General features: G+C 35.7%; 1 protein-coding gene across 1 annotated transcript in view; it reads right to left on the minus strand.

The window, feature by feature from the left end:
* Window positions 1-24,648, minus strand: part of CAPN9 (calpain 9) — a 65,212-nt gene that overhangs the window by 25,825 nt on the left and 14,739 nt on the right. Inside the window, exons 2-8 of the mRNA XM_003767829.2 lie at window positions 21,628-21,697; window positions 17,848-17,966; window positions 12,495-12,628; window positions 8,945-9,113; window positions 6,613-6,696; window positions 2,419-2,504; window positions 549-626 (exon numbers count right to left, since the gene is read on the minus strand). Of these exons, the coding sequence (XP_003767877.1) occupies window positions 549-626; window positions 2,419-2,504; window positions 6,613-6,696; window positions 8,945-9,113; window positions 12,495-12,628; window positions 17,848-17,966; window positions 21,628-21,697 (740 nt within the window). The remainder of the gene's footprint in view (window positions 1-548; window positions 627-2,418; window positions 2,505-6,612; window positions 6,697-8,944; window positions 9,114-12,494; window positions 12,629-17,847; window positions 17,967-21,627; window positions 21,698-24,648) is intronic.

Below are 24,648 nucleotides of genomic sequence, written 5' to 3' on the forward strand. Positions count from 1 at the left end.
ACCCCAGTAAGAAGAACTATAAGGAAATAAAATTCATTTGTAAAGAAGAAAACCACAGGAACAACTAAAATAACATAGAACCATACAACATAAGAGGAGGAAGGGACCTTAGAGATAATCAGTAGCAACAATTAAGTACTTACTGTATGCAAGGAACAATGCATGCAATAGGCAGGGGGTAATGCTGTGTCATTCATCCCAGTGACTTTGGAGAAGTCACTAAAGTTTCCTGAGCTCGAAGGAATTGGGCCAGAAGATCTCTAAGATACCTGTCTTCAAGAGGATTATAGTCTAGTAATTTTAAGGGCAACTAAGTGTCTCTTCTAGGTTATTGTGAGGATAAATAAGTGTTTAACAGTGCCTAGTTAGCACTTAATAAATGCTTATTTTCTTCTCTCCTAGAAAGACATGTATACAAGTAGCAGATATAAATGGTTGTTGAATGAATGATATGATTAATATGATGAATACAAGAGAGATGTATAAGAAATACATCTTCCTTAAAGATAGTAGGAATTGTTTAATAGCATTAGACACAAGTACTGTACCAGAATTCTCCATCATCAAGAGCAGAATGGCATAGGCGTTTTTGTTCAGAAGACTCAACAGAACTCCACTCACCAGAACTATAAAAAATAAGGTTCAGTTTTTAGGAAGAACATCATCACCAAAAACTAAAATAACATAGAATCATATAATATTAGAATTGAAGAGTATCATCTGGTCTACCTCCCCCATTTGACAGATGAGAAAACTGAGACTCACTAAGTTTTCTTCAATACAGTTTAGAAAACAAGCTGCCTGAATCTGTAGTGAGGAAAATCCTTTCTGGATATAAATAACTGTGCTGATTATGCAGTAAATGAGTTTAAAATTAGTGTTATTATAGGTTGACTTCACTGAACACCAATAATGCATCATATTCTTCAGAGAAAACACATGGACTCATCACCTGATGGGTCAGAGGTAAAAAGAAATTGATCAAAGAAAGAACTTTGGAACATTTGAACTGTCTTCATCAAATGTCAATAGATAAAAGCTAGACATTATGGCTATCCAAATCTAGCAATTATGTGTTTGAAGAAGAGGTGGAGTCAAATCAAGAAAAATAGGCCTTTCTTATCCTCCATTTAGCATTCAAGAATAACTGATCAGGTTATTAATTCAAGTATCTCACTACTTGCTATATGAGATTGATTTTGAAAAATGGCTGTTAAGGGATAGCTAAACGGTATAGTGGAGTACCAATCTTGGAGTCAGGAGGACCTGAGTTCAAATTTGACCTCAGATACTAGCTGTATATATTTGGTCAAGTCATTTAATCCAAATTGCTTTCAAAACCAAAGCTAGGAAAAGAACAAGAAAGAAAGAAAAAAGAAACATAAAAAGAAGAAGAAAGAAAACTACCTATTAGTCATGTGTTCTTATAAATTATCTGAATTGTCAGTCAGACTGCTTTGCTAAAATGATACAGTATTGCATTGTGTTGGCACAATAGACAAAGTGCTAGTCATGGAATCAGGAGAATTCTCATTTCAAATTTAGCCTCAGACATTTACTAGCTGTGCAACTCTGGGTAAATCACTCAACTTTTTTTCCTTAGTTTCCTCATCAGTGAAATGAACTGGAGAAGGAAATGGCTAATCACTATAGTACCTTTGCCAAGAAAACCCCAAACAAGTTTACAAAGACTTGGGCATGACTGAAAAACAATAAAACACTTTTTTTCAATAATAACAATTTTTTATTTTAAAAAGATTTGCAAAGATAGTTTTCAACATTCACTCTTGCAAAACCTTGAAATACACATCTTTTTACTGAATATAAAGGAAATCCAATTGTTAAAATTTGTAATGATCTAAGTTTATTTTCTTTTTAAACTTTTAAAAAAAATTTACCCAACTAAGATGATTCCTCTTATGTTCTACATTAAGCCAGATCACTAGTTTAGCACTTAGGTATTAAGGAGACATAGTCATAGAAAAGGATAGCTAAATAGAAAAATTGCCAAAAATATAAATACAGAAAAGTGTTTGAAAAAAGATTATAGATCATCACTGGCAATCAATTACTTTCCCTTAACAATGGTGAAGAAAATCCAAATCTTTGCAAAAAGATCTTTGTTCCAGAGATTATAATAAGAGAGGAGATTTAAATCAAGTGTCTTTGGGAGGGATGAGAATGTTCATTTAAGCTAATTCTATTAAAGTATAAAAGATTATCATTGTTATTGATCCTTTCCTGGGACCAACTTTGATAATGGAAAAAGAAATGGCTCTCTTAGTGGCAGAGGAGAATACAGGTTTTATTTACCAGTTTTATATAGGACTTGCTGCCATTCATCCTAGGTATATAACTCTCCCTTGTCTGGCAATTCAAGTGTTATCAGAAGCTGAAAATAAAGCAGAAAATACTGACTTGTCACTCCAAGGACCATTCCATTCTACCTGGCCCCAAGGATTCCGGACTCTGATGAGTTCAACCTTTTGACCTCGATAATTCACCTACAGGAGGAAGTAATAGAGATAATGAAATTATAAAATAGTTTGAAAGTTTGAACATGTTCATATGTAGTACCCAAATTTTACTTCCTTCCTATTGCTATAATTACAGGAGGTGTGGAGGAAGTAATAGATGGATTCCCCAGTAACTATCTTCTGGGGTGAGCCAGCATAGGTACTATGAAAGAGACTGTAGGTAGAAATGATATTGATATAAAAATCAATGGGGAAGGTGCCAAAAAGTTTTCAGGTATAGGAAGAAGAAGAGTTAGGATAGCAGCCAGAGAGGAGAGTGTCTGCTCTGTCCTTTGTACATTATATGTCAGTAGGTCCCTTGGACAAGAGTGGATTCATCATGTTTATGGGGAAGGACTAGAAGATGGAGACCTGGCCCAAGAGGAAGAGCAGATAAAAAAAATAAAAGACTGGAGAAACTTCATTCAGAGGTGGAGCTTTTTCCTCCACACCACGAAGAGGACTTCTGCTGCCCCAAATTATGAGAATCCTCAACGGACAATAGTCTCTCTGTAAGGTAGTGGAACAGTGTTTGGTAGTTCTGGTGTAGTGAGGGAAGTTCTTTGTTTGCTCTCAGAGTGTGTGTATATTTGGGGAAGAGGATTAGACAATAGAAATATGCCTTTGCTAAAATTCCTGGGTGGCCAGAGCCTGGAAGAAGCTGTAGGTGTTGCTGAGAATTAATATATGAATATATTTTCACATAATTCCTTATAAGCATAGAAACCATATTGAGTTAGCATACTTATTTGGTCACTTGGATGGTGGCCTTTGTTCATTTTTTGTTGAAGTCAGCAGATTTAGGGAGGGGTAGAGGAGGGTTTCCTTGTAGAATAGGTGTCTGAGCTGTTTTGATCACTGAAATGTGCTCATTACATAGCCCTCAGGCTAGCAAAATGACCAAACTTCCATCAAGGAAGGAGAAGAGGTTAGAGTTTCCTGGTGGAGTTAAAAGTTCATGTTATTGGGACTTCCTGGGAATTCACTTCAGTATGGAGTAGTGGGACAGCTCAATACCCCGGTATTATTGTAAACGGAATTAGGTTAATGGCTAACAGTATTCCCTAAAAGTTCAATGTGCATAGGCATCAAGCCTATTTGCCTCCAAAAACAAGGACTAAATTAAAAAAAAAAAACCTTATGCTTTACCACTAAGCTTGTGCAGTCTCCTGTTTAACTACCAACAAGAACATTTATAGTCATTCTTAAACCCTTTGGGCACCAAGGCTAAGTCACTGAAAACCTCATCAAATGCTAAATAGCCCTTGAAATCCTCCAACCCCTAGTTGAGGGATTGATTCACATTTTGAATAATATTGTTTAAATCATCCCAGAGTGGCAATTGGGAGCTATAATACAATGTCGATTAACTAAAACCCAACTAACTGAAACCTTCAATCTTTGCCCTATTTTTTTTTTTCCCTGAGCAAGAGTAAAATTGCTCTTAGGAGAATAATGGCAAATGGCAAATGAACAAGTTGGTATGCAGTATTCATTTTAAAGCTAGCTTCCAGTAGATGCCTTGGTTCAATACAAATTCAGGCCAACATCTCACATTTTCTCCAGTTACGTCTCTATTATTGGTAAGGTGACTACTGACATTTAAAATGATAACTCTGGAGCATTCAAAGGTCCTGAATTATCTAACAACATATCCAAATATATTCTCCATCCTATAATTCAGAAATATAGACATCTTGAAACATTTTCAGCCATGTATGGAAAGAAAAAAAGTTTTGTGCTATAACTGCAGGTAGATGATTCAATTGACCAGAACATACCATTCTCCAAATGATCTAATTAATTGAGATTTACTATAATAATAGGTAGCATTTAGAGAGTGCTTTAAAGTTTATAGAGCACTTTATCTGTGTTCTAACTTGATCCTTATAATCACTTTGCAAGATAGGTGCCATTATTATCCCCATTTTACAGATGAAGAAATTGAAGCTGAGAGAGGTTAAAAGACTTGTCCAGCATCACAGAGCTAATGTCTGAAGCAAGAGTTGACCTCAGTCCTTCATGACTCCATTTTCTTGGAAAAGACACTAATGTTCATCATTTCCTTTTCCAGCTCATTTTCCAGATGACAAAAAAGCAAATAGAACCCAGCAAAACTCCAATGCACATTTTCTCTGCTGCTGCTTCCCCTGACTCCTCACTATCTCCACGTTATTTGAAAACATGGTTAAAGGTTCTGGTTTTATCCTCCCCACTTGTCCCTTTCATGTTTTTACTTCATTCTGAATAGACAGAATTCCTGTGAAAGAAATGGTTTGGAGTCATGATGATACACATTGCCTTATATCCCCTTCCACCACCCCCACTGCATCCATACTTTCTGCCTCTTCTTAATGAAATATTTTCTTCCCTGTCATTCCTAGTGTGAAACAGCATGTGGTGGGCACCATGACTCGCATAATAGTGAGCTTCTTAGAGGTGGAGAGAAAGAATGATTTAGAAAGCAAAAAGGACAGCAGCAAGATAAAGGAAATGTGTCCTTTGGAATGAGATTTTAAAAGCTCTAATATCTATCTCTCTAGCCACTTATACACATACATACACACTTATACTCACACACATACTGATTTGGAGGTTCACTCTATCAATATGTTGCAGAGCTTCTGACACACGCATATGTATATATGTATGCATTTCTTATTGTTCAATCATTTTCAGTTGCGTTCAACTCTTCAGATACTAGAGTGATTTGCCATTTCCTTCTGCTAATTTTATAGATGAAGAAACTCGGGCAAATAGGATTAAATAACTTGCCCCAAAGTCAGAGCTAGGAAGTTTATGAGACCAAATTTGAATTTAGGAAGAAGCATCTTTCTGATTCTAAACCTGGCATTCTATCTACTGTATCACTTTGTCTGTCTGTCTATCTATCCATCCATCCATCCATCCAGGAAGATCTGGATTTGAGTCTTGCCCCTGATGAGAATTGGCCTTGGCTGTATGACTGAGACATTTCTTAAATCTCTCAGTGATCTTAGTAGCTCTCTAAGATTAGAAATTGCAATACAGATATTGATCTAGTTTGGTTAAAGAAAAAGTTCCTCATTGGTAACTTCTTATTCAGATGAAATGATAAGTTCAATCAAAAGAAAGAAAAATATGAACACCACTAACGGACAGCTAAATGGCACAGTGGATAAAGTGGCAGAGCTGGAATGAGGAAGACTCGGTTTCTTGAGTTCAAATGTGGCTTCAGACAATACCTAGGTGTGTGATCATAGGCAAGTCACTTAAGCTCTGTCTGCCTCAATTTCCTCATCTATAAAACGGGGATATTAGCAATTACTACACAGGAAGTGAAGAGCAAGTAAGATGATATTTGTTAAGTATTTAGCATAGTGTTTGGCAAATAGTAGCACTCTCTTCCTTTTTTTTTTCCCACTCTTCCTTTCTCCACCCAGAAGTAGAAGTGCTGATTCAGAACATGCTGCTAACAACAAGGATGGCAGAAGAACAAAAGGTCTGCATTAAGCAAAGAGGATAATTAGCCCCTGAGTGATTGAGCTGGTTAAGTGAAAGAGATTTCAAATGAGGAAAGGTATACATCTCATCTTCAAATGCTGGAAATGAAGAAGAGACTGAAGCTGTTGTTGGCCTACTTTCCTTCCATTATTATCTCTATTTTCCTTGGTCTTTCTCTTTCTCAAATGTTTCCCAGGTTCTTATTTTCTTTTACTGCAAGCACATTGGGTGCTTATAGTCAGTTTGGAGGTGTTTATGGAGGGAATAATTTTCCTTTGTTTTTTGGCTATTTGGGGATCAGTACTTTCTCTGCTGACAAGCTTGCTTGAGGTAGAGTTGAAAAGAATGGGGCCAAATAACAGAAAATTTGAAGGAAGTCTTAACATGGAATTCTGTTCCTTTCTCCACCCCAATAATTAAAACATGTGAAATCCATTCTTAGAGCTTGGAATATAATACCAAGTGTTTGGAATATGATATCATCTTGGCTAGTCACTGGATATTCAAGCGGTCCCTGCGGTATTGGGTTTGGTTTTAATACCCAATCCTGTCTGGGCCAGTTTTCCTTTCTTTTCTATCCCATGTCTTGACAACAGATATCCCTTTTACCTACCTGGTCAATTCCCGTCAAAGTGTATGCGTGACCCTTAATGAGACCAAAAGGTGTCCGTGCTTCTGACTCTGAAGAGTTGCTGATCTAAAGCAAAAACAGAATAGATCTGATAAAGTAGAGCTTTGCAAGAAATATCATTTCTTTTTTATCTTCATCAGCATTAGACACGTTGATTAGACACAATTCATTCCTTTTAATAAGACCAATCCACACACTGCCACCTTCGACCACCCCTTTGACCACCAAGAGAGTACAGGTCCATGTATGCTCCAGAAAACACTTCTGTTTTTTTGTTTCTCTGAGCTCCTCTATGCTGTGAGGACTGCAGGAGAGTGCAATATTAGTTTTCTCATCTAAATAACAATGCTTGACACATCTGGAAATCTTATGGACAAGAACTTTAACTCTTTTATTTCTAAGTAGTTTACTCCATTGTCATTTCTCCAGAGTTTGATCATTTATTTCTTAAATATTCCCCTACTTTTCATTGTAGTCTTTGTTACAACAATTGGTGGTGTTCAATCAGTTTATAAATACTTATTAACTGCAGTAGACATGAGAAATCAGGATTCCCCATTCCCTATCCTTTTCTTTTAGCTTGAAATATATGTTTTAAAAGGATTCATCTCTTTAAAATTAAATATTTGTTGTGCACAAAACAGCTAAGTCTTTATTATTTTTTTTTACTACCTCTTTGTTCCCTGCAGTAGTTTGCATGATAATTAAATGGATCCCATCCATTAGAAGTATAATAATATGCTTCTATATCTTTAGTGAAGATTATACTACTTTGTCCCTGTACCTCCAATGCTCTCCTTCTTCATTTTTTACTCTTAGAATCCCTAGCTTCCTTCAAGAGTCAGCTGAATTGCTACCTTGTTTAAGAGTTCTTTGCTGATCCACTCAGGTTGCTAGTACCTTTTCTTTTGCACACACACATACATGTATATTGTATGTATACACACATACATGCATGTATATGTGCAGCCAGTACCTAGTACCTAATCTTAAGTACAATGGTAATTCTCCATTTTTCCATCAGCAGAAATGATTGGTTTTGACTCTACAGAACATTTTATCCCTTGGCTCCCTCCCCATTAGATTAGTGAGTTTCTTAAAGGCAGGAACTGTCTTTTTCCTATTTGTATTCTTAGAGCTTACCACAGTGCATGGCATATAATAGGCCACATATTTATAATAATCCATATTTATCAAATCAAATTAAAATGATTAGCAGAATGCCTGGTACATAGTAAGTGTTTAATAAATGTTGTTCCTTTTCTCCTTGTTGATACAAATTGGAGTGTTTAACAAAGCGCAGCATGTTATTCTTGTGGAGAAAAACAGAGCTATATGGATTCAACAGTAGTATAATAAGTTGCATTTGAACAATTTGTTCCTTTAAATAATTACCTCATTTTTACTTTATATGTGTTTTGTATATATTTAAATGTGTATATATAGATTCAGTGCCTGACACATAGTAGATACTTAATAAATGCTTGTTTAATTGATATCATAAAACCATTGACATGATTTTGGAAAACCAAGCCCTTTGTCAGCATGAAAGAAAACTATAGATGTCCAGAAGAAGGCAATCAGAATGAAAATCCATTGAAAATTGGAAAAGAAATTGGAGGAGGATTATGGGGTTTATGAAGTATGAAAAGGGAATATAATAGCTATTTTCAAGTTTTTGAAGGGCTGTCATGTGTTAGGGGAATTAGGTTTGTTCTGTTTGTCACTAAAGGACAGAGAAATTAAGACTTGATATCTAAAAAACTTCTTAATCATTACAGCTGTCCAAAATTGCAATAGGCCACCTTATAAAGTAGATAGATGCTCCTCATTGGAGGTCCTTAAACAGAGGTTTTGTGACCATTTTTCAATGATGCTATAATGGAGATTCTTTTTTCAGTCATAAGTTGGACTGGTCTGGATAAATACTTTAGGCATCTTCTAACTCTACAACTATCTGATTTAATGGCACTTCTGAAGCTTAATACTTTTATTAATCATTTACTGTGAAAAAGCTAACAAACCCTTTTGTAGGCTTTGAATAGGAAAGTATAAGAGATTCTGGGACACTGAGGTGGGAAGGGTCCATAATGCAAGAAAAGGGTGTGGAAAGGGAACACATACACATACTAAGGCCACAAGCCTATTCCCCTTTATAATTTTGCCTTGATCTGGCTCTGAATAGAGAAATTAAAGTCCAGTGATATGAAATGAATTCCCCTATTCACAGTGACAAAAAAAAATGTGCCCAGAACTCAATTCTCTGTTCATTCCTATTCTATAGGTCTCCATGCCCCATATATATATGACTTACATCAATGGAGCAGCCCACCATAGAGCTTCTCTTCAAGGCTTTCTCGAGGATCTCATAGAAGTTTTCCGGGGCCTTTTTAACTTCAAAAGTCTCTGCCACTCCTCCAGTGAAATCTTCCATAGCTTCAATTGTGCTTCCACCCTTCAAGGCTTCATAGCTTCCATTCAGTCTGAAAAGGAGAAAAGTACAACATGGCTGTAGAAAATAGTCCTTTGCCAAAGAAAGGAGCACTGCTCAGGGAAGGGGATGAATTAGTGATCACAGGAATCTGGAGTTACAAAGGAGCCTAGAAACTCTCTCTACTAACCTAACTTTATTTTTAAACAGTCATTTTGTTTTCATTTCATTTTTTTTTTTTTTATTTTACGTGATATTTTTATTTTCAGAATGCTCTTATTTCTGAATATATTTTTCCTTTCTACTCAGTGAGCTATCCCTTATTATAACAACTCTGTGTGTGTGTGTGTGTGTGTGTGTGTGTGTGTGTGTGTGTGTGTGTGACACAGAGGTGGGGGAGGAAGGGAAGGAGAGAGGAAGGAAGAAAGAAAAAAGAAAGATAGGGAGAAGGAAAGAAGGAAGCAAAGGAAAGAGAGAAAAAGAATATCAAATGGAATGAAAGAAGAAAGGAGGAAGGGGGATGAGAGGGAGGAAGGAAAAGAGGGGGTAAAAACAGTTCACCAAAACTCACCAATACATGAATTGATTCCAACAGGGTATTTAGTATTACACAACCATAGTACCCACTTCTGCGAATGAGAGACTTTTTTACTTTTCATTTGAGGGATAAAAAAGGTTGTTATTATTTCACAGTGTTAAGGTTCCCCCTCCCCTCTCATTAACTTCATTTTATATATAAGGAAACTGAGTTCCAGAGACAGAAAGTAACTTGCTACAGTCACACAGCAAGTTGGTGGGAAGCTAAAATTCAGGACTACTGAGTTTCAGTCTAATGATCTTTCCACCTGTCTCCCTACTCTTGTTAGGAGAGAACTATGAAAGCTTACGGGAAAAACAAGAGTTTTTGTTTTACCACCTGTAATGGGCTGAGGTTTGAGTTGATGCATTGAGGTCCCAAGCACGTGAGGCTAAATAGTAATTGGACTATATTCTATTAATATATATGCTTGGAGAAAGAATGGCCCCCACCCACTCTCTGTGCAAGTCCTGATGTGTTGTATAGGAAATGACGATTTTGGTGGGTGGAGGCAGGGAGACAGGAAGAAAGGCTGGGAGAGACGGCTGGCTGGGTCTGCTCTGGTGGCTGTTGGTCTCGTGGCTTCTGGTCTGGCTGGCTTCTTGATTCAGTTTTTTACCTCTGACCCACTTCTACCTCCGATTCTTCTTCATTTCTACTGAGAATAAAAGATTGAAGATTTTCCCCTAACCTGAATTCCTGACTCCGGCTGATTTTAAAATACACGGTTATCACAACCACCATCCTGGTCAGACTACTTAGAATCTCTGTCCCCTATAATAGCAGGGCTCCTCTCTTTCAACTAGTATCTTTAACCCTTGAGATAACCTTGGCTGAGCAAACAGCTCTGAACCAACTGAGGGAGGCACAAAATAGCAGATTTGGAAGGAAGTCCAATCTGTATTTGAACCTAGATCTACAACATATCTGGCAGATGAAATAATTAAGCCACTACTTTTCAAGGCATTTCATTCTAATTTGGGCCTAGCTAGAAAGGTTTTCTTTACAATGATCGCCTCCTCCCTCACCTCCCACTCAGCCAATTCATTCATTTCTGCTCTCTTGAGGCAAGAAGGACAAGTCAAATCTCACTTCTATAGTATAGCCCTTGATAACTGGCTGGCAGGAAATGGATTGTAGAGTGTATGGCTAAATCAGTCCATATTCAAATAATCAAGTCACTTTTTGAGTGTGAGCAACTGTTATTTGTTAGGTGATCAAGCATCTTTATGCAATATGCTTGACATGGAAAACTGCCAACTATTTTTTGTTGTTATTGTTAGCCTCTACAAATTGAATTTAGCCAGGCAAAGATGCTCTAGGGTCCCTTCAATTTAATTTCAAATTAATTCAGTGCAAAAAAACATTTACTAAGCACTTCCTAGACAGCTAGATGGTATGGTGGATAGAGCACGAGACCTGGAGTCAGGAAGACCTGAGTTCAAATCCACCCTTAGATACTTACTAGGTGTGTGATCCTGGGCAAGTCATTTAACCCTGTCTGCTTCAGTTTCTGCTTCAGTAAAATGAGCTGGAGAAGGAAATGGTGAACCACTCCAGCATCTTTGACAAGAAAACCACAGATGGGGTCATGAAGAGTCAGATAGGACTCAACAACAAAATCATTTACTATGTATTGAACATTCTTCTAAGTACTAGACGAAATAAAATGCTACCAAAGAAATAATCCTTTTAGGGTCAGCTAGGTAGAGTCTGAAGTCAGCCTGAAGTCAGGTTCAGGTTGAGCTCAACCTCAGATATTTAATACTTCCTGACTGTGTGATTCTGTTACTTTACCCTAATTGCTTCAGCAAAAATAATAATAATGATGATAATCCTTTCTAATAAGAAATATGACATATACACAGATATCTACTATTATACAATAATAATATGTGAACTAAAGTTACACAAAGTATTGTTTTGAAGGGTTCATTTTTGCAACAGAAAAGATCTAGAAGGATTTCAGGAAAAAAATGGCATTTGAACTGGATTTTAAATAATGAGTAAGAATTCTGTAAGCAGTCAGAAGAAGGAAGGGCACTCCAGGAATAAGGAACATTGTTAAGCTCTGGGGATACAAATAGAAGCAGAAAAGAAAGATAGTCCCTGACTTCAAGGTGTCTAGATTTTAATGGGGAAAGGCAATGTGTATAAAAGAAGCTGAAAGGAAAGAGGGAAGTAAAGAAGTAGCTGAAAGTAGCTTGCAGAGGCATGGAATATTGTTGCTATTTTGGGGAGCATGTGATCCACATTACCTGAAGATACGGAGATTCATAGCTGACATTATCTATAGATACTACTTAATAACATTCATATATATATATATATATATATACATATATGTATATATATATGATGGGTAGAAATATACAATATTGATACACAATTAATGTCATATAACAACACAAATTTGCAGTGTGTTTTTTTTTTTTTGGTGGATACATGTTTCTCTCTTTATGTCATTTCAACAGTCCTGGAGTGCCCTTCCTGCCTTCCCATGCTCCAGTGACTTCCTCTGAACTTTTTCGAACCCAATGTGGTGAAAGGAACCGGAGAGAGAATATTCTTAGGTCTAGAGACAGGGAAAAATCTGCAGAGTAATAGAGGAACCATCCGGTTCTTTTTTTTGTCCACATCAAAATTGGATTAGGTCATTTAGAAACAAGTTGCATGCTATTCAATCTTGTGAATACCCAAATCTTTTTCATTTCCTCCTCCCCAGCTTCTAAGCTTTCCTTACCACCAAGTTTATATAAAGATAATAAAAAACCATGAAACGATTCTATTGAGGAAAATGCTCATTTTTTGTGAGATAGTGAAATTCTTGTCAATTCAGTGCAGCTGGACACTCACTTGGCATATGCCTTTTCCAGCAAGGCACTCCAGAATTCATTGTGATCAGCAGAGTGGAGGAAAACCAAACGATCTCGGAAGGTCGGGAGTCGGTCATCAATGACCACATCCAACCATTCGCTGTGCTGCCAGATCTGTTGCCAGGGACATGATGAAAGATAAATGGGTAAATCACGAATAAGAGACATGTTTGTTTATTCAAATATACTACAATTCCACTAATGTCCTCCACTAAAGTTCTCCACTTATGCCTCATCTCAAAAGGTTGGGTCATTTAGAGAAGACTCTGGCAGGTCCCATCAAGAAACAATGAGTTAATTGAGCTTATTTCCATTCTCTTGACTCCATCCAATGGTCCTGTCCCTCATCAAATATCCCAATAAATAACAGTTGAGCTTGGGGAGTAAGTAAAATGGGCATCAGTTTCTTATGTTCTAACTGATTTCCTATTATATCTCCTCTAGTCTATTATAATAACTCTTTTGCTGCCCATTTTGCCAACCCTATTCCAGCTGATCAATAGCCTTCTAACTTTACCTTTTTTATTATTTTTTTAATAGCCTTTTATTTACAGGTTATATGCATGGGTAACTCTACAGCATTAACAATTGCCAAACCTCTTGTTCCAATTTTTCACCTCTTACCCCCCACCCCCTCCCCTAGATGGCAGGATGACCAGTAGATGTTAAATACATTAAAATATAAATTAGATACACAATAAGTATACATGACCAAAATGTTATTTTGCTGTAGAAAAAGAATCAGACTCTGAAATATTGTACAATTAGCTTGTGAAGGAAATAAAAAATGCAGGTGGGCATAAATATAGGGATTGGGAATTCAATGTGATGGTTTTTAGTCATCTTCCAGAGTTCTTTCTCTGGGCGTAGCTGGTTCAGTTCATTACTGCTCCATTGGAAATGATTTGGTTGATCTTGTTGCTGAGGATGACCAGGTCCATCAGAACTGGTCATCATATAGTATTGTTGTTGAAGTATATAATGATCTCCTGGTCCTGCTCATTTCACTCAGCATCAGTTCGTGTAAGTCTCTCCAGGCCTTTCTGAAATCATCCTGTTGGTCATTTCTTACAGAACAGTAATATTCCATAATATTCATATACCACAATTTATTCAGCCATTCTCCAACTGATGGACATCCATTCAGTTTCCAGTTTCTAGCCACTACAAAAAGAGCTGCCACAAACATTTGTGCACATACAGGTCCCTTTCCCTTCTTTATAATCTCTTTGGGATATAAGCTCAGTAGTAACACTGCTGGATCAGAGGGTATGCACAGTTTGATAACTTTTTGAGCATAGTCTAACTTTACCTTTAGTGCTCAAATGTACCCTCAGCATAACTGGTGCTACTTGGACTTGGGTTATCCTATTTGTCTATCTGTCTGTCTGACTGTTTCCTCATCTTTTTAGTTTTCCATTCATACAGGAAATGCTGTACTAATCAACTTATCATCTTATACCCACTTATCAACTTATCCCCACAGAAAAGGGAATGGGAAAGTTAGTGTGTTCACCATTGAGAATGGTACCACAAAGCCAGATGAGAACAGAGCTTCTTTCTTTAAATTAAATCTTGTTCCTTTGTCCTTCCTTCTTTCCCCATGTGACATCCCTTATTAGGTTAGCAGAATGAAAATCCTAAGGCTTCAGCAAGAGGTGGGGGGCGGGGGGGAGGGCAGATAATGGAAGGACATGGTAAATACAGTGGCAACAGCAGCTGTCTTTATAACTATGCTATTGGATAATGACCTTTTCTCTGCATCAATTAGTTATTCTGGATCAGGCTAGTGGGATATTTATTTTTTCATTTCTCCAGAGTTCTCAGTTATGGAATCCTAATGGTAACCATGTCAGAGCTCAGTTGAGCACAGCAGCAAGCTGCCTGCCAGAGGGTAAATTCAGATTACTATTCTTTGTGCAAGGAATCTCACACCTCTTGACAGATGTGCTTGGCACTGTTTGTGATTGCTAAATTCATGGACATTCTTTCCTGCTGTTAGGAGCTTCACACTCAGGTAGATATCATTTGGACATATGTTTAATGAGCAATCCTTAAAGCAGCAACCAGAGTATAATGTCCTCCTATCTTCCTATCAATTTATTGCAATGATTGGAATTCAGAAGAAAGGACTTAAGTGTTCAGGATAATTCAAATAACCTAGTTGACCATATAGCACCTATCTATCTTCATCTTCCTACTTTGTACTTAAAAGAAAAAAACAACAACATTGTAATTGGTATCATAGGTTTAGAACTGGAAGTTGTTTTAAAGGCTATTTAGTTCAAACCCTTCATTTTACTAATAAACAAAAGGTCCAGATAAGGTAAATTATTTGACTAGTGTCACACAGCTCATTAAGGGTCAGAAATAAAATTTAAACCCAGGTCTTCCTGATTTAAATGCAGTACTACCTTCTTCTGAGGTGATGTGGGGAAGGAGCTAGAGCAAGAGTTCTCAGTTTGGGGTCTGTGGACTAGCTTTTTAAAAAATATTTTCATAACTGTACTTCAATATAGGAACAGCTAGATGGCACAATTTATACAGTATATAGAATCATAAAGATTAATCTTCCTATGTTTAAATCCAATTCAAGACACTTATTAATTGTGCAACCCTGGGCAAGTCACTTAATCCTGTTTCCTCAATTTCCTCATCTGTAGAAAGAGCTGGAGAAGGAAATGTCAAAACATTCCAATATCTTTGTCAAGAAAATCCCAAATGGAGTCATAAAGAGTCAGACATGACTGAAAAAAATGGCTGAACAACAAAAATTGGTGAGGAAAAGGAGAGGTTTGAAGAAGCAATGAAATATTCTTGTATATAAGCTCCATCCAGCCTGTCCTGTCAGCTTCAATAGTTGTTGTTGAGTTAAGAAAATACTATTATGTTTGAAAGAAGATGCCACTGGCATCTGTCAAGACTACCAACCCCTAATGTGATTTAGGAAAGACTTTGGAAATGACAGAAGAAACTAAAGGGTGAGAGGGAAAGATTCTGCCAGGAAAAGCTCAGAGAAAAATGGTATGCAGAAAAGAGAGGATGAAAAAAACTCCAGCTCTGTGGGCAAGTGAAGGAGGCATTGTCATCTTGTCATAAGTGCCATTTCTCTGTATGGTGAAGGACAAAATGTTGGACTAGTAATCGGGTACCTTGGTTCAAATTTTGTTTCATACACACATTATAAATATTGTGTATGGCACTTAATCTATCATAATCTTGGATTCCCTATGTAAAATGGGGGTGATGATAACATTTATGCCATTTACTTCAGAGGTTTGTTATGAAGAGTGCTTTATAAAATCTTGAAATTTGAGATAAAGATGAATCATTATTTAGCAAGGGAAGGTTCTAGTTCTGTGATTTGATATAGGGGTACCAGGAAGACACTCCTTAGCCTTCAAATATCTCCTTTACATAGGTGTTATAATATTGGAAATGCTACCATTAGAGATTTATTTCTTTAGATCAAACATTGCCTTTTTGACCAAATCAGTTAGTGGTTTTTCTATTTTTTTTAAATATTGTTTCATTATTATTTTCTTTCATAGGAATTTGTTTCTATGTTTTCTCTTTGATCCATTCCTTTCTTAGGGTTATATTATTTAGTGTCTAGGTTTGAATCTTTTCTTCAAGTCTCCTCTTATTAATTAAAATTTTTATTGTGTTCAGCAAAAGATGTTTATATTTCTATTTCCTGAATTTATTTTTTAAGTTTGTTGTGCTCTATTACATGTTGAAGTTTTGTAAATACATCATGCAAAGCCAAGAAATATGTTTAATTTTCATCATTCCCACTTATTAATTGCCAGAGGTCAATCTATTTTTTTAAATTAAATGCTATTAAGATGACTAATTCTTGTTAAAAATTCTTGGTAATTTAGTAACTATTAGTAACTCTTCTTTTCCTCTTTTTCTTTTTGATAGATCTGTCTAAGCTTAAAAGGGGCTGTGGAAGTCGCTAACAATTATTGCTTTACTCTCTATTTAACCTCTGTAATTTGGTTGATTTTTAAAGTTCTCAGCTATTATGCCATTCAATATATAAATAAATAATATTGTTTTTATTAACCATGGTACCTTTAATATAGTTTTTCTGTGTATTTCTTTTAACTATATCTATTTTACAATTGCTTTGACTGAGATCACTATTGTCCACCTTGTTTTTTTGAATTCATCTAAGGTATTAAAAATATTATTCTAATTCCTAATTTTAAGTATATAAGAATAATTTGCTTTGAATGCATCTTCTGTAGACAATATATTGTTGAATCTATTTTTTTTTCTACTTTATGGCTGAGTTTATACCATTTACACTCATGGTTATGATGATTAAGTATTATTTTTTTCTCCCATCATATCCTATTGTAATGTTTTCTCCCTTTGCCCTCTTCATCCATCTCTTTATAAAGAAAGACCCAGATGAAACATTGCTTTTTTCAAAAATACTCATTAAAATATCTCTAACATGAGAAAATAAATACACTGGTGGCAATTTAAGATTTAGCTAACAGATCAAACTTCTGGTTTTGGTTTTTGTTCTTATCAGAGCTATAATTTTATAGGTGTAAGATGAGACTCTGAGAGGTGAGTGACTTGCCCAGATTCATACAACCATATGTACAGAGGTAATTCTTGAACTTTTCTGACTCCAAGATCAGCTCTCTGTTCATCATACCATGTTGCCTCTGCTATCAATCACAATACCTTGAAGTGAATTAATTTATCAAATCAATCATCCCATTTTCAAAAAGTCTGGGGAAGTATAAAACTTGTGGTGGAGGATAAGGTAAGAAAAATTCACCAAAAAAGGTGATAGGATTGAAGAAAGAAACATAAACTTTTGATCTTTGTACATGCTTGAGAGATATCATTGATCCACATGGACCCACCAACTAAGGTCTTTGAATCTTTGTTTCTTTTTGTTTGTTTGTTTTTCCCTCTGTATTTTTCTCTCTTAATAATCTCATATGACCTTTTTTTCAATGCAGAGGATATTTTTATTTACTAGAAATTATATAGTTACATAGACATGTAGATGTTAAGTGTATATCCACTGAAAATCCAGATTTCCCATGAAGGCAACATAAAAGCTGATTGTTCACTTTACAAAAAGATCTAACATAGTTCATCTTCCAATGGCTTTCTAATCTTCTTAAAATATGATTCAATTTGCCAAAAAAAACTGATTGGCATGCACTTAGAATTATAATTGTTCAATAAAGTAAGGTCCAACTATATTTCATCTAGAATTATCAGGCATATCAAGAATGTTTTTTTGGCTACTCCAGATCCCATAAAAAACAGCTGATGAGGCTTTTCTTCCCACTTACCTGAAAGTGAAATATCCCAGCATAACCAGATCCAAAATTTTGATCTTGGGGCACAACTCTGGCCAGGGTCTTTTCATTAAGTGTGAGAGAGGCAATGGCTGCTAAAAGCCAACAGTCTCCTGCAAATTATAAACTGTACATCATTGTTTTCATCACAAATGTGCACTAAATGCAACAAAATTGCATGCAAGAAGAAACTAGTAGGAAGTTCCAGATGTAACCACATTTTTTGGTGGTATTTTTTTTTAATGGGAATAATGCTGACAAAAATCTCTATGGATCTTCCATCTGCCTCTTCTTCTCCCTGGACTAGTTTATCACAAAGAGCTGTCATTTTCTTGGCAACTTTGTGGAATGAACATCCTCATTTTCTGAACACATGGCTCCAGCACATATTGACTTTAAGTAATTCTATCTTTCTCCTGACCAAAGGAAACAAAGGCATGATCATCATGAATAGAAGAATAGCTGCCCCCAGTAGCTTTTACTGGACTCATGCAGGAATGTCGGTGGATGAATAAAAACAGGGGAAAAAACATTTGTTAAGCACTTGCAATATGATCTTCATTTAGCAAGGTACCTGTCAGATGACTGGAGAGTGAAGTAAGGCATTGATGGATAGGGTTTTTCTGAAAGCCTGGCTGGGAGAGACAATCACCAATGGGAGTGAGAGATAGGGCAGAGTTTCCAGGAGATTGGTGAAGAGAACACTGAAGGAGAATATAGAGTAAAACTGCAGAAAGAGAGTTCCCTCCAAGGTGAATGGAGAGTTTCTGGGATGGTAAAAGTGGTAGGCTGAGGGCAGGAAGAAATTTATACAACTGGGAATTTTAAACTCCTACAACTACTTGTCTAGCACTGTATTGACCTTTTAATGCTTTTGTTGATCTTAAGAATGGATCAGAAGTTGTTTTCAATTATCTAAAATCTTTAAAATTTTGTTCTTTTGTCTATTCTTGTAGAAAATGATTAATATTTAAAACAAATTTAGAGATCTTTTCTGAAAACCACATTACATATACAGATTCAAACATGTTATTTGAATAAATATCTATTTAGAAACCTACTACAGGCATGAATATTGTGGCAGGTGCTGGGAGGGGAGAGAGGATATAAAATATTTGAAAGTGGGTATTTAGAAGTATCCATATAATCAAAGGAATGGGATGCTGGCTTAATTTTTCATCCATATATTTTGTTGCCTCATAGTCACAGTGGAATCACTGGCATGTCAACTAATAATCACTGGGGGAAAAAAAGAATTACATCCATTTGACCCCATATGGATTTCTGAGAAATATACCATTTACCAGATGTTGATATACCTTCTAGGCTTCAGAGAAAACCACCTCATCCTGGTAGAGAAAGGTTTACAAGCAAAAGATAAACAATGAGAACTAAATCCAGGAAGCCCAGTTCTGGGTTATTCCCATTTCTGCTTTCCTGTGACCTTAGAAGTCATAGAATGTTTATGACCTTGGCTATCAGTCAGGTCTCCAGCTGCTCTACATAGTTTCTCTGCTCAGTCATTTGGAGCTTTCTGGTGTTTTATTAATTCTTTGCTTGAGTTCATGTACACCTTCATTTGAGTGGCAGTCACAGGGAGGTGTCAACACTGAGATTAATGTTCATGCCCACTCTGTTTGGAGTTGGCAATTTATAAATAAGTGACAGCATGGAGGCTAGTGTTCATACCCACTCTGTTTGGTTTGGGTGGCAGTTATAGGGAGATTTTAACGCAGAAATGCCTGTTCTTTCATCTCCAACTTGAGAGTGGTGTAGCTAAAGATTAGCTAGAATTATAGCAAAAGAGTGATAGCCTATTGGTGCTCTCTAAGTTATAAAGACTTGCTCATTTTTAGCCAAATAAAGAATTTGTTATTTCCTTGAGTTAGGGTGCAGCAGCTCATGCCTACTCAAGCAGAATGCCTAGGACTGTCAGCTGAGGAGGTGAGTCAGATGCCCATATCACATTCTACAAGACTAAAAAAAGGTGCTTTGAAATTGTATCAGTCCAATCAAATGAATCAGATGGGTTACACCTCACATTTTGTTTTCAGATGGTTACCAAGTGCATCAAAGGTTAAATATAAGGTTGGTCATTTCAGAAATATGTACCACCACAATAAGCCAAGAAACCTTTTTTTTTTAATATATTAAATCCAGGAGAACACTTTTCTCTAAATACATTGGATTAGAAATTTTAATTTCTAGATTCTAGCTTTGCAACAAAGCAGCAATGGATGGAACAAATCACCTTATTCTTCTGGATCTCAGTTTCCTCAATGGTAAAATTGGATGGCTAGATTAGATAATCTCCAGCTTTCAGTTTTAGAAAAAGCTCTAGCTTTCTAATTCAGAAAGTTGGATGCCTTAGGGACTTTCAAGACATAGAAGAAAGAGACAGGATTTGGTTTCCTACTTAAGGTCTAATATCTCATTAATTCAGGAGATCAGTCCAAATTAGTAAGTCCAAATTAAAAAGTCTGAATTGTAGAATTTTTAAAATGCATTTTTATACAATTTTGGCATTAGAAAAGGTCTTTATTCTTGGATGGAGTATATCAATCTACTTCCTCAGTCTGAAATAATCGATATCATATAGGGTCACAAAGTCAGAAATTTAGAGTTAAAAGAGTTTTTGTAGTCACAAACAAACTGAGGCACAGAGAAGTTAGGTAACTGCTCAAAGTAGAAGAACTGGAATTTGATTATGTTCCTCTGATTCTGTGTCCTGTATACAGGATTATAGTATGACAAAGTAGCCTTAAGCTGCTGTCTCTTTGTATAAGTCTCAGTGTTGTCCTAAGTTTTAATGAAAGGAAAAGGGAGACAGAGAAAACAGATCGTTTATTCTTCTGTTTTCAATTATTTTCCTTTTGTTCTACAAATGATTTTTCAAAGTCACCTTTGATATAGCAGCTAGTTCAGGGACTGATCTAGTCACAAACCAAAAGAGTGAGGAACATAATTGGTTTTGAGTGTGCCAATGAAGATATATCTGGCATCAGTAGTAAATGCAAATTGGGGGTATTGTGATTCAGAATAATGGTGTCAAACTCAACTGGAAAGAAGGTTCATATAAATACAATTTGTAAGCTACATATTGACTTAGAAAACCACATATGAACATTATCTGTGTTGTATTGGAATTTTATTTATTTTGTTGAGTATTTATAATTTATATGCTAATCTGATTCATTGAAGAGTATTGTGGGCTCTATGTTAGATTCTGCATTTTAACATTTCTGATTTAGAATATACAGAAACTGACACAGAGTTAAGTCCACTAATGAATTTGTGGAATAGTCATTTTTTAAATGTAAGAAATTAGGTTTTTATAATTTGGCATAATTCCAGGACATAGCTTTGCATTTTCAAGATAGTTTTGTTTTATCATATTGTTCATTGGAATTTGTGAATATATATATTCCACATTGAGCAGGATCAAAACCAGTGGATGCTAAGGAAATGAATGATTATTCAATTTTAGGTTTAGGGACTGAAACAGACCTTGGAGACCATCTCCTCCCACCCTCTCTTTTTGTAGATGAAGAAACTAAGACCTAGAGGGATGAAGTGATTTACCTGGTCAACCAAGGTTCTGAGGAGCAGGGCTGGAATTTAAACCAAGCTCCTTTGTTTTTATGTTCTTTGCTGCATCACCCTGTCTTTCTGTGATACAGCTTTTGTTTTCATCATTATTTGCTGAAACACTTTTGAGAATAATATTGTTTAAGTTCAGCTTTTTGGGTTGACAGCAGAACAAAATGCACTTACCAAGTTCCCCTTGACAAATATCAGTTCTTGTGGCTCCTCCAAGAATAAATTCTGGATTCTTTACTATTTCCTAGAAAAAAAATGAGTTATTAAAATTAGTTCCACCAAAATTGATCACCTTCAGGTTTTCCACTGAATTTTCTTTTGAGTTTGAAGTGGTCAGCATTTAGTGTCAAATTTGGAGAGAACTTTTTCCCCTTCTTTCTTCCATGCCATATTCCTTCTGTCATTGATAGGTTTCTATCAGAAGCCTCTATTTTGAAGATGTGATAGGCTATTTTTAGAATATGTTTCAGTTCTCTTTCTGGGAGATTCTGATTCTGAACTTTGCCACCACTTCCCTTCAAATGGATACTTTCTTGTTTGTAGTTCTCTTTTATGTGTTATCTTTTCTTTATTCCAATGAGGAAAGTTCCTCGAAGGAAGGGATTATATGTTTTTGGCCTGTATTTGGATCCCCAGTGTCTAGCATAGTGCTTGGTCCATATTGTTTGATCATTTCAGTTGTTCCAACTCTTTGTGACTTATTTGGAGTTTTCTTGGCAAAGGCACTTGAGTAGTTTGCAGTTTTCTTCTCCAGCTTGTGTTACAAATAAGGAAATTGAGGCAAATAGGATTAAGTAACTTATTACCCAGGATCACAAGTTAGTAAATATCTAAAGTCAGATTTAAACTCTGCTCCTCCTAACTCCAGACATAGTACTCTATCTACTATACCATCTAGTTATTCTTCTATAATAATGATAGATAGCATTTATATAGCACCTGGAGGAAAGAAAGAAAGGAAGGAAGGAAGGAAGGAAGGAAGGAAGGAAGGAGGGAAGGAAGGAAGCAAGGAAGGAAGGAAGGAAAGAAGGAAAGAAAGAAAGAAAGAAAGAAAGAAAAGAAGGAAGGAAGGAAAATAAAAAGAAAAAAGAAAGAAAAAGAGAGAAAAAAGATAAAAAGAAAGAAAAAAGGAAGGAAGGAAGAACAAAAGAAAGAAAGAAAGAAAAAAGAAAAGAAAGAAAGAAAAAGATAAAGATAAAAAGAAAGAAAAAGGAAGGAAGGAAGGAAAGGATGAAGGAAGGGGATGGAGAGAGAGAGGGAGGGAAAGAGAGAGGGTAGGAAGGAGGGAGAAAAGAAAAGAAATCTCTTCTTGATTTTCCAATTTCTTTCAAGAGCATCACCAGCATTCTAGTTCCTCAGGTTTTCAACCTCAGTCATCCTTGATTTCTCTTTCTGCCTTCATTTACTATGTTAAATCACTTGCTAAGTCTTTTTGATTCCCCTTAGACAACATAACTCTCATCCATCTCCTTTCCACTCATCCAACTAATAAGGACTTTTGTCATCTTCCACTAAGATGATAGCAATAACTTCTGATTTGTTTCTCTTCTCTTTAATCCATTTTCTACATTGTTACCAAACTGGCCTACATAGATATGCCATGTTACTCTGTGTAGTATCCCTGGATTTCCCTGTTTCCTTCAGATCCTAGTTAAAATCTCACCTTTTACAGGAAGGCTTTCTCAATTCCCTTTAATTCTAATGCTTTCTATGTATTTATTCCAATTTATCCTGTACATATCTTGATAATACCTAGTAAGACAGTAAATATATATGTGAAATCATACAAGACATATTTACATGTTAGCCACATTATAAAAAAGTGAGAAAGTGCACAGTTTATCAGTTCTTTTTCTGAAATTGAGTAGCATCTTTTCATCATAAATCCTTTGGAATTGGCTTGTTATATGTAAAAAAAATTTGCATTCATTTTATAAGATTTTTAATTTCAAATTTTTCTCCCATCTTCCCTCCCTTGTTTCTTCTTTTCCAAAGTTGATAGGCAGTTTGATATGGTTTATACACATGCTATCATATAAAACATATTTCCACATTAACTATAGTTGTGAAAGAAGAAACAGATTCAAAGGGGAAAAAACACAAGAAAAATTACATGGAAAAATATGCTTCGATCTGCATTCCACATACATCAGTTCTTTATCTAGTTATAGATAACATTTTCCTTTGTGAATCTTTTGTACTATTTTGGATACATTATGTTGCTGAGAAGAGCTGAGCCAATCACAGTTAATCATCACATAATAGCTGAAACTGTGTATAATGTTTTCCTGGTTCTGTTCATTTCACTTCGCATCAGTTTGTATAAGTCTTTCCAGGTTTTTCTGAAACCTGAAATTTACAATATTTTATATGATCATAGATAACTTTGATTTCTTCTTCTAAAAACTGCAGTAATCCTTTGACCTTTTATTAATTAGGCAATGGCTTTCATTTTTATAAATTTGACCTAGTTCTAAACTCAGTTCTTGTATGAAAAATAAGGCCTTTATCAGAGAAAGTTGTCATAAAAATTGTTAATATTGCTTCACTGTCTGTGATGCCTTCTGTTTCAATTCAGCTTTGGTCCTTTCATTAGGAATGTTTAGAAGTCCTCTTTTTTCCCCCTGCAGGATTGTATTCACTTTTATGGAATAGGTGATTCTTGGTTGTAATTCTAGCTTCTTTGCCCTCTGGAATATCATATTCTAAGCCTTCCATTTCTTTACCATGGAAGCTGCTAAATCTTATGTATCCTGACTGTAGCTCCATGATATTTATATTGTTTCTTTATAACCACTTGTAATATTTTCTCCTCAATCTGGAAGCTCTGAAATTAGGTGATAATAATTCTGGTAGTTTTCATATAAAGATCTTTTTCAGGAGGTGATTGGTAGATTTTTTCCATTTCCATTTTACTTTCTGCATAAACCTCTGAGATGTTGGCACAGTTTTCCTGTATAATTTCTTGAAATATAAGTCCAGCCTCTTTTTTATCATTGCTTTCAGGTAATACATAATTCTTAGATTATCTCACCTTGATCTATTTTCCAAGTCAGTTGTTTTTCCAAAGCGATTTCTTCACATTTTCTTCTGTTTTTTTCATTCTTCTGCCTTTTATTGTTATTTGAAATCTCGTGGAATCATGAACTTCCACTTGCCCAGTTTTCATTTTTAATGAATTATTTTCTTCAATGA

This window comes from Sarcophilus harrisii, chromosome 4 (genome assembly GCF_902635505.1).
Source record: "Sarcophilus harrisii chromosome 4, mSarHar1.11, whole genome shotgun sequence".
NCBI lineage: Eukaryota > Metazoa > Chordata > Mammalia > Dasyuromorphia > Dasyuridae > Sarcophilus > Sarcophilus harrisii.